Source organism: Perkinsus marinus (assembly GCF_000006405.1).
Source record: "Perkinsus marinus ATCC 50983 genomic scaffold scf_1104296975428, whole genome shotgun sequence".
Classification (NCBI taxonomy): domain Eukaryota; phylum Perkinsozoa; order Perkinsida; family Perkinsidae; genus Perkinsus; species Perkinsus marinus.
In genome coordinates, this window is record NW_003200804.1 from 1 (window position 1) to 10,415 (window position 10,415).

The 10,415-nt window shown below is 49.9% G+C and overlaps 5 protein-coding genes across 5 annotated transcripts; all 5 read right to left on the minus strand.

Moving 5' to 3' along the window:
• Positions 1–2,283: 2,283 nt before the first annotated feature.
• On the minus strand, positions 2,284–4,407 carry Pmar_PMAR013643 (hypothetical protein; the record flags this gene model as incomplete). Its single annotated transcript, XM_002765534.1, has 1 exon — positions 2,284–4,407. The coding sequence occupies one exon, from the start codon at positions 4,405–4,407 to the stop codon at positions 2,284–2,286; it is 2,124 nt and encodes a 707-aa protein (XP_002765580.1).
• Positions 4,408–4,628: 221 nt separating this feature from the next.
• Pmar_PMAR013644 (hypothetical protein) lies at positions 4,629–5,125 on the minus strand (the record flags this gene model as incomplete). The annotated part of the gene is made up of 4 exons (XM_002765535.1): positions 4,629–4,668; positions 4,712–4,837; positions 4,883–4,995; positions 5,042–5,125. 4 exons carry the CDS (start codon positions 5,123–5,125, stop codon positions 4,629–4,631), a joined length of 363 nt encoding a protein of 120 aa, XP_002765581.1.
• A 1,131-nt stretch (positions 5,126–6,256) lies between these two features.
• Pmar_PMAR013645 (interferon-induced guanylate-binding protein, putative) lies at positions 6,257–7,146 on the minus strand (the record flags this gene model as incomplete). Its single annotated transcript, XM_002765536.1, has 5 exons — positions 6,257–6,312; positions 6,677–6,741; positions 6,787–6,870; positions 6,920–6,996; positions 7,039–7,146. The coding sequence occupies 5 exons, from the start codon at positions 7,144–7,146 to the stop codon at positions 6,257–6,259; spliced, it is 390 nt and encodes a 129-aa protein (XP_002765582.1).
• Positions 7,147–7,516: 370 nt separating this feature from the next.
• Pmar_PMAR013646 (interferon-induced guanylate-binding protein, putative) lies at positions 7,517–8,047 on the minus strand (the record flags this gene model as incomplete). Its single annotated transcript, XM_002765537.1, has 4 exons — positions 7,517–7,632; positions 7,668–7,719; positions 7,767–7,892; positions 7,937–8,047. 4 exons carry the CDS (start codon positions 8,045–8,047, stop codon positions 7,517–7,519), a joined length of 405 nt encoding a protein of 134 aa, XP_002765583.1.
• Positions 8,048–8,199: 152 nt separating this feature from the next.
• Pmar_PMAR013647 (ADP-ribosylation factor, putative) lies at positions 8,200–9,018 on the minus strand (the record flags this gene model as incomplete). Its single annotated transcript, XM_002765538.1, has 6 exons — positions 8,200–8,301; positions 8,358–8,414; positions 8,458–8,519; positions 8,564–8,704; positions 8,748–8,808; positions 8,875–9,018. 6 exons carry the CDS (start codon positions 9,016–9,018, stop codon positions 8,200–8,202), a joined length of 567 nt encoding a protein of 188 aa, XP_002765584.1.
• Between the last annotated feature and the right edge of the window lie 1,397 nt (positions 9,019–10,415).

Consider the following 10,415-nt stretch of genomic DNA (forward strand, 5'->3'; position numbering starts at 1 on the left):
AGGGTACATAGCTTACTGAGCCCTGTAGATAATGAGAAGCTATCCACTCCTAGGAAGGTCGCAGCCAGGAATGGTAGTAAAAAGAGAGCTACTCTTGAGGGTGTCAACGGGCCCTCAGCCCTATTCAGCTCCTCTGCATTGATCTCGCATATAGTGACGTCATCAACTGTACTCAGGTCAGTTACGTCTATGCCACGCAAGTACCGTGGTATAACCTCGTGCTTCACCTCATCAACAGAGCACACTGATGGTACGCATAGTCCGAATGATCTTGTCTTAACCTCAGGGGCATCTAGAGTAACCTCAATATAGGTCGAAGGTACACCATAAGCATTGTCGGCGCAGGCATGGTAGTCAGAATCGATGTGCCATCGACCATTCCGAGGTATAGGCGAGCCCCCTATGTCGTCGGCCCCATCACTCGATACCATCATGCCCCATTGCTCCAAGCACAGTCCTCCCATGGCGCCATAGGGATCCTCGTGAGCCACTGGACAGTGCGACAGTGTGTCACCTATATGATGGCTTGGGGTATCCCGACAGCTTCCGCTGTCGCCAGTGGTTCCGTTGTCATATCTACAAGATTCTAAGGTCAACGGCAGATGGCTAGTGGCTCCATAGGAGTAAGAGACCCTCTCGACCGCCGCAAAGAAGAACAGAAACAAGGAAGCCAAGCGCATTAAGGGGAGCAATAATCTGCCATCAGAGCGCATGACCGACACCTATGCAGAACTAAGGCAAGCACTATGAGCACAGAAACACGTATCATGATATCAAACAGCTCGATCGATGTACGATTGATTCCTCTTCTTCTTGTCATAGAACGGCACACCCAAGTACTTCTCTAGTACTTGTAACTAGATAGAGGGATACTAGTACAGGCATTACTATAGTAGTCTCACATACCTCGAAGAGGTGTGGCTTCACCAAGCCTTGCTGTATCTGTAGGAGTCGGCGTTCCGGTATAAGCGTCGCGTGCATCAACTTCGACACTGGTATCTTCTTGGACTAACATTGGAGTATCGGCAACACTGCCAACAAGCCTCATAATAGACTCACCGCTCTAGCGAACCTTATCGCCTCTCCTAGGTGAGGGAAAGAGCGATAGTTCCACCTTCTATGGAGCCCAGGTGTAAGGAAATGACGATACCGGCACTGGTGTGGTGAGGCTAATGGTGTGAGGATCCCCTTGCCTCGACAAGGTAGTACTGCTAGTAGTAATGACATACTCAACAACAACAACAACAACAACAACAACAACAACAACAACAACAACAACAACTGCTCAATTGGATGATGATCAGTGCAAATCAAGGCTCATAGATAGAGGATCATGACATGTACTTCACATCTATTTCGTCCTCTTAGATCTCCCACCACACCATGACCACTTCCGCGGCCTCCCCACCCCCTAGCTGTGTACTCTCGTCAAGTCTAGTATTTTTTCTCTGAGTACTATAGGAATGTGCCCAAGCTACGTATAATACTACCATGAAGGCGACAGCATACTTCTACCATAACCAGGAGCTCCCACCTCCGGTGGCAATGTACAGCATTGATGGTGTGTTATGGATGACGCAAGTGAGCCGCCTTCACCAGAACGCTGAGTAGTTCCACCGACGGGCACTGCACCATCATGATGGGAATTGGACCCGCGCACTTTCACGTTTCGCTATCTTCTGGAGCTCACATCCCTTTTGTTGTACCCTATGGTACCTCTAATAGAGGGTCGATCGTCCAGTGGAATAGGTCTCTAACGCGTAACTAGATCCACATCTACCACTCCATTTGGTACTATCCTTGTCAACCGTAGCCACCCAAAGTGGCCTCTTCTTCCTTCTACGAGTATACATCTCCGCGTACACCACTCTGAGCTGATCGTGGTTATCAATGCTTCTAATGTCACTACAGGAGTTGACCCTATAGCAGTCGAATAGGATAGGACAGACGACCTCTTTATCTACAAGGCATCCGAAGGGTGTAAACCAAACACTTTGGCTCTACCCCCATTACTACTCTTCATCACTTCTTACACACATGCCGATATCCTGCACTCCTTATGTTTCGATGCTGGATAGATATGACGAGAATCTCGTCACGAAAGTCGTAGAAAACGTTCACATACGACATAGTCACGCGCCAGTAAATATCGCGCGCGCCCAAAACCAGAACCTCATTTCAATGTGACCACTAGTAACACAAGGATCATTGATAGGAAGAAAGTAGGACTAATTCTCTTGCATAGCCCCTGTGCTCAGTCACTATCCTCTATCATACTTGTCATCATTTCCTCCTCTTTTTCCTTTTCACAGGCCGCTTCTTGCCAGGCTCCACAATATACGCTGCCTCTGCATCGGCGCCACACCGCATGAGCTCAGCTATCCATCCACGCTGTCTTGCGGATAGATCGTCCCCTGGCCCCTTCACCTCCACAAAGCGTACACGCTGCCCTTGCCGGAGTGTTAGATCTGGCATGCCTCCTCCCCAATACCCCATATCGGAGAGTATGTGCCTGAATATCTTCACCATGATATCGGCTCCCATACATTGAGCAAGGCCGGCCAGAGCCTCTATGCTCCACTTCTCTGCTCGTCCTTTCCCTGCCTCCTCAACACCATGAGTCCACCGTAACCCCACCAAGCGAAGAGGCGGACTACGTTGGACTTCTCTCGACGCTCGAATGACCTCCAGAGCCAACTCGTCAGGTTCCATACTCGAGATCTTTCTCAGCCTGTCTTTAACACGAGGTGTGGCTCGATCTATGTAAGCCTCTACAAATAAATCCCCCGGATACAGTTGGCATGGGCTCACTACAGTATCTCGTTCGACAGCATCATCAATCAGCTCTCGCCATAGTAGCACAGACATGAGCCGCCGAATCATACCCCCTTCGTCATGGACGCCTGGCCAACCCAAATGGTCCAGAGTTGCCGCCTCAACTCGACCATAGGCTCTACCGGCCCCACAGTCGACAATATCGTACTCATTGACGACAATATGAGGCGGGACCCCACCACTGAGAGCAACTTTTTCGGGTTCTGGTAGCCTTATAATGGGGTCCGACAGTAGTGAGTCTGGCCCTTCTAGGTCTATTTCCTCCACAGTGGCCTCCGCCAACATATATGGGAAATCGGCCTGCCTACCAAGATGCCTCAAATCAATACGTAGCCTATGCAGGTACTTAGCCTTCCTGCTAGGACTCTGTAGCTGTGAAGGTAGGATACGAATAAGCCACTGTAGAGTTATAACTGCTTGCTCCCACTCCTTACCTCTCTCCAAGGCCCATACACTATGCCATACAACACTAACCAGCTGCCACCAGCACGTCAAGCTAGCTTGCCACCTCTCTAGCCGCTCCAAACGTTGCTTCACATCATCAAGGCGGGCGTCTATGTACTGCATAACAAGCCGTCCGAGGTCTGCTAACTTGAGGGCACCCTGGGCCCCGAGCTGCCACAGATAAGCACCGTATACCCCTACTTGAATGAGCTCATACTCCTCACGATCGAGCAACCACGGCATCGTAGATAGGGAGGCCCCCGGAAAGGCGCATCGTAATTTACCTGCCTGGGCCAGGACGAGAGCCTTGGGCATGGTGGCCAATTGGAAGGTAGCACTCGATGGGCCCTGCATATCTCCACCTAATACCTCCAATAGGGCGGTGATGACAGCTAAGAGCCTTACTGTCACTACTGTGAGTCGGACATAGGCAGACTCCCTGAGGGCCTTCAGAACCATAGACATGTCAAGGACCGATCGGTGGAGGGTCCGCTGACGACCACTGAACTCCGTCCGAATAGACTTCAGGAGGGATGCCTTGGTACCAGCACTGGGTAGAGCTAGTGTGGCCGCTAGTCGACGAAGGGCATTAGTATCCAATGACTGCAGCAAGTTAGGCATCAGAGGGCCGCCGCCCAACTGTGGTACCTCTACAGTGCAGGCAATGGTCTCGAAACCCCTGAGGGCCTGGGGCTCCTCATATGTGAGAACTTGCTCTGCTGGGGACAAGCAAGTATGGTAGATGTAACCTCGTTGGAAGAGCTCTTCATCACCGGAGCCATCAGTAGGATGCCACTTGGGCCACCTCCTCCCTGCTAACCCTGCGAGGCGACGTAGAGCTGTAAGGCTGAGCTCTTCAACACCTTTGAGGAGGACATATTCCTCATCATGAAGGTAGCAAGCCGTCTGATAAGACTGCTGACCTAGACCTGGGCTAGATTCGTGAACCTGGGCCTGCCCCCTCCGTGTTAGATCATCCATCACAAGCTGGCAGGCAGATCTCAAAGCCTCTCCTGCCGCTACATGGGCCTCCCTTTCTTTCGGTTTAGAGGCCCCCTTCTTGTTAATCTCCATATCACTACCCGAGGACAGGGATACCTCCGAGGGACCCTCCTGGATCTCAGTCATAGGAGCTCGATGTTGTGATGATAAACAGAGAAGGATTAAACAATAGCCCAACACAACAAGGGAAGCCGACGGAGCAAAACGGTCATGAATTATTACTAGCAGCGTTGTAGATCCAGAGAGGAGGATGTCCCTTGAGGTCGGGCAGGAGTTATTGCAAGCCTTAGTGGCAATAATACTCACCACCACAGTGTGGCTCGGAGTTCAAGAAACCTGAACTCCCACTACGCTTGCACAGCCTCATACAAGTGGGCGACATGGGACCTACTAGCATTACCTCTCCTCGCACTCATTGAATTGATATTACCTATGTTGTAGGGCGATAACCTTGGCCATTATTGGCAGGTCAATATCTCCCCCTTGATGGACTTGAGGTGGGATATCCAAGTCGATCTCCTTATCGCCACTAACCGTCCCTACAACCTCGACCACTCTGACATGATACACACATAATATCGATACAGTAATGGCCTCCTACACTATGTCCCCACTGCTTGGTGCTGATATCCCTTCCGGGCATCTACACAGTATTTGCTCTCCATCGGGGGCCATGAGGTGGAATTCCCCTTGATTGGTACCGTTGCCACTTAGCTGAGTAAGCCATAATAGGGAGCAGGGAACAAAGATGACTCCTTACCTTCCCAATCAGCCTAACACGATGGCCTCTCATAGCAGTCATGTGGCTGCTATCCACGAGGGGACAAGAGAGGTTGGCACTCATAGTGTAAAGGGAGAAGTAACTAGCTGTGGAACGATTGTCTAGTTGACTTATAACCATGATGTGGGTTGGAGTCACGCCACAATGGTAGACAACACAGACGCAGCACGGCCACTGCACTAGAGGCAGCACAAGATGGACTTGGTAGGGTTACACACAATAAATACACCCAACGATGTACTAGCAAACTCACAACCAGGGTCTTTCTCTACGATGGGTCACTTCTGGAAGTGGAAGCAGTTTGTGCAACATTTCGGCCTTCATACTGCATAGTCGAGCAAGGTAAACCGCATAGACGATATATCCTATTCATCGTTTGATGGGTGGTGATTATATCCACTGTAAATATACCATGTTATTGCATAATATTAATGTGCTCATCAACATTGCAACAATAAGCAGTATTTATCACTGACTCCAGACATCATTCATGTCCGTCGTACTGTTACTCCAAATGGATCTCGTGTTGGCGTCGACATCTTCTCAGGCTTCCCTCCAATCTGTGGTTGGTGCCCACCACCATAACGTAGAAGGCTTATGATGAGCTCAGATTGGTTCACTAGGACCTATCGAGCAGTCCTGATGTGTCCACCCTCCAACTGACCTACATCAGCGTGCTGTGGCCTCAGCTTACGGTCAGCCTCGGCACTAGTGGACCGTAGCTTACCACACTCAGCTCAACATCTCATTGTCGTGCCTCATTCAATTGTCTATTTAGTCTCGTCTCCAGTCCTGCATGATGAGTAGCATCCACTGTTGCTGAGATCAGGTCCCCACCTATGAGCTGCTCCTCGTGCTCAGCCTTCACCGATAACAGTTTCCAAGTCCAGAGACTTCAACTCTGATAATGCTCCATACACTGCATCCCAGCCATAGCATCGCCTTTGAACGACCCTCAATGTCTGGTCTACCTTAGGTTATTCAACTCAGCTTCAGCAGCCCCGGTGCTAGAGCTGCTCTTCGAGGTACCCCTCTCTTGTAGTTTGTCCTGCTGCAATTGCTTCACTTGGTCCCGTATGACAGACTCCTGGTCACGCGTCTGGAGCGGTCGGCGGCGACAATAGCGAGCCTCGAATCCTCAACGGCGCTCACTTGAGCCGCCTCTCGTAGGAATCTGTATTGTGTATCTTCCAATCATTGTTTGGCCTCCTCCAGCATCATCTCGAGCTCGACAACACGCTCGTCCTTCCCTGATAGAGGAACGAGTATACCATGCCAGCTCGAGTGCCAGCTCTTACTTGAGCGAAATCAACAGTGTGCTGCTCACGCTCTCGAGCAATCATTTCCTGGACAGCCGTATTTCAGTAGCAGCTCAACCGCCGTCGACTCGTATAGAGATATCAACTTGGAGGAAACTCGTTTGGAAGGAAACGAATGCTGCATAGCTGCTGCCAGGCCATGGCTAGATCGGTGATTCACCGTCGGTGAAGTTTACCAAGCTCTTTTGTTCAATGTACTTGTAAAGGAGCAACCATATTGCCGTAGACACTGTGTTAAGCAATGACACTACGAACAAAAAGTGAGTGTCAACGAAACCCTCTCACTTGTGCTTACCTCGGAACTCCTTCTCTGACATCAGCAGCTTTTGCATCACATCCTCATTCATCGTGACTCGGTACCTGATCCCATTGATCATCATCGAGAAACAATAAGTGTAGACCTACACATGGACCGCATCTCTGACAACAACGTTTGTCCAGGCACTCCGTATAGTGGGCACGGCACTAGAGTTTATGCCGTTGACATATCTACACTGGACAGTTACAGCACTGCCTTTGACAGTGTTGTCCAGCTCACTCCTGAGCAAGTGTGGTGAGCATTGATCCGTTGGGAGCTGTCCCTCCTATCATCTTGGGCTTCAACGATGAGTACACCTAGTGACCAGGCTGAGTCCTCTGATGATATCTTAGTATTACCTTCTCGACGAATGCATCAACCTGCTGCTGGAATTGAGGCATCAATGCTCGATACGGCAGCTTTTGGATGTTCCTCAAGTCGGCCCTGATATGACGGTAAGCCGTCATGAATATACGATGTCGATGATGGTCACTACTGATTCTCCACTGGTCTAACCATCACTGAACAGCTGCCATCCCTGAACGTAGCCTGCATGATACAATCACGTATTTTATTTTTCTGCTCGATCCCTTCACTACGGCCTGCTACCGGCCTCAGAGCATGCTCGAGATACCTTGGCTAGAAGCATTACTAACAGCAGGTGGCCCTGTCATTCGCCACTTCTTGGGTGATATTGATTGCCCTGTTAACTCGTTGACTAGCTTCAAGTTGAAGTCCCAAAGTACCCATAGTAGTTGGGAGGTCGGCGGCAAGGTCGGCTGAGTCAGCCTTGAATGAGGATCGAACAACATGAATGTGCTTTGTGGGATGGAGTACCTATCTCACGGCATTACCGGATACCCTTAAACCAGAGTACTCACCAGATTGAGTTAGTCGAGATTCTCCTCGTTTATCGCACCCATACACGAAGAAGGAAGGCACAATGAGAATATCTGCATATCGCAGCTTGTAGTTCGGACACAGCTACCCAGACCCTCAGTATCGATGAGAATAGCATGAAAATTCTGCCCTAGTTGAACCTGAGTCATTGTGTCCTCGAGGTAAGGCGGTTGGCAAGGGGTACTACCGGGTGGCCCCACATCCATATACCACGAGTGCAGGGGTCGAATCCATCTTGTAGGCCAAGGAGACGACTGTTCATGACAGGATTCTTGCCCCTACGGTAGAGACCAGCAATACCAACTACAGCGACCTGATCGAGGATACCTCTCAGACCCGAAAGCAGCATGCAATGACCTTCCCCTCGATCTGCCTTAGTATATTGAAGGCGTACTCATCAACAGTGCATTGGCCAGACTCATCGATGGATATCAGTTGTACGGGGCCACCATGGTAGCTAGGAGCCATAGTGGCCACTCGATGATGAGGAGGTAGACTGGGACATGTTAATGCAGGATCATTGAACAAACCACCGACAACACCCTCTCATCATCCGGCCACCAACGGAATCAATTATTCGTGTCTCACGGATGAACACTCATGAACATGTGTTGATATTATTAATACGATGGATGTGCACGATGCTGCTGTTTACTGGATATAACCCCGACCAACCATTCCATACCATCCTGGACCCCTTCACCCGACTTGGCTGAGCATGCCTAGTCAACAGTGTTGACTCAACACTAACATGCTTCATCATAACCCTATCACACACTTGTATAGTCCAAGTCCTCTCTCTGATATTGTCCAAATGCAAAGCATCGGATATCTCCTACAAGAAGAGCTCGTTTACACGGCGGATATAGAGCTCTCACATTAGCAGGCAATGCCTGTAGCAAATCCTGTTTGTTGGCGAATACCAATAGAGCCGTCCCTCCTGCCGTACAAAAGTTCCATCTGACCCCACCTTGAATGCTATACCCAGCTTATCCTCTTGCAGTAGTTCATTTAGTTCCTTGCCGCTCTCCTCCAATCGTCTACGATCTGCTGAGTCTACCACGAACACTAGCCCATCGGTAGCCTCAAAGTAGTTAGACCAGTAGGGTCGGATGGTCTTCTGGCCTGAACACCCCTCACCAACTACAGGCGACAATCGGTGACTCACCACCAATATCCCATACATTCAGCTTGAAACCATCGCGGACCAGACTCTTTATATTGAAGCCCTACCAGAACATCACAACAATAACAAAATCATACTGTAGGAGCCGGTTTGACGAGGAGTGCCTCACCTGTGTTGGCATCACTTGAGTGATATCCTCCTCACTAAGCTTGCGCAATATCGTTGTCTTACCCGCATTGTCTAGGCCTAATACCAGTATCCTAGCCTCTTTTTCATCACGCTTCAACTTCTTCAAGATGCTCAGGAGTCCCATGCTGGAGGAATACCTTGTACAGTCCTACCCATATCATATACTCCCATATGTAACCATCATTGAATGACTCTAACTCGCCCAAAATAATGATGACATCATCAATAGTAGAAACTGCTGACACTACACCACACATGGTAAATACTGTACAGTGTCAATTAGTGTCCAAGAGCAGGCGAGGAATGCGATGAGGGAGTGATGCGATTCGCACCAAGCAGCTCGAGCAGCTCAGCAGTTCGGGAGGGAGATCGTCATCCTCGTGGAGAGCGGTGAGTTTGCCTGCAGTCCACCAACATGCCTCGACATGGACGCGAGCATTGATACTCGACAACTAACGACATGTTCCGGGATAATACCCAAGGCAATAGACGTACAGAGATAAGGCACCCTCAACAGGGGATCATATACTCTACAAAGGGACGGATAGGACACCGCAGGGCTACGACCACTATACGGTGCATCAGTAGCCGTTTCCTAGATACTTGAGTGAGATGGCGGCAGAACTATCTCGTGACGGCGGAGGGCATCCATCTCGACAAAGAGCATTCACAGTCTTAGGCGAGCCTTGAGGAGCCTCAATGCATGCAGCCTTCCTTCACTACTCCCGATATCACGACTATCCATACTATCACCATCCTCAGCGTCAGGCCAGCCTCCAGCGAGAGAGTCGTGATGATGTGGGGGAAAGGAGAGGACGGTTGAGGTCAATGCTCAGTGGAACATCAATACATCCACCCGACACCGCTTCCTAGGTATCCGCTCCAACGGCTCATTACGCACAGGCGGTGTAGAGCAATGATGATGATGCCGACATTGAGGTAACTCTGGAGTGTTCGACCTACAACAATGCGGGCGAAACCATTCCCACATCATTGACAAACACAACATAGGCCAGAGAATTCCACCCAGAAAGCCAGCGGGTGGTTTATTATCACTGTTGATGATCAAGCGCTTCCCTGGGATGTCACTCAGAATGCGGTTTCAAACTGAGAGTCTTGCTATGACTTGATAACGCGAAACGGATTCCTGCTCACTGCGATAGTGTACGGCATTCAGATGTCCGTTCCACGGGAAGGTATAAGACTGCCGGTGAGCAGAGATATCACATCCGGTACAACGCAGAGATGATCATCCCGTGCACGCCACAGTCGCGGCCACTCGAGGATATGCAGCAGCATGCTCACTATCCCACCCAGGATAGCACATGAAATGCGATCTAGTCCTGATCGAGTTCTCGATATGTACTACTACAACATACTAAAGTAGTAGCCTCCCCCCCAGCCTGTAGACTACAATGATCCTCTCTATGTAGACCAATGACTACCGATGTAATAGAACCCCTGACTGTTGCTGTCTATATAACCACGTACGGAGAATTTCCAATGACTACATATCAGGAG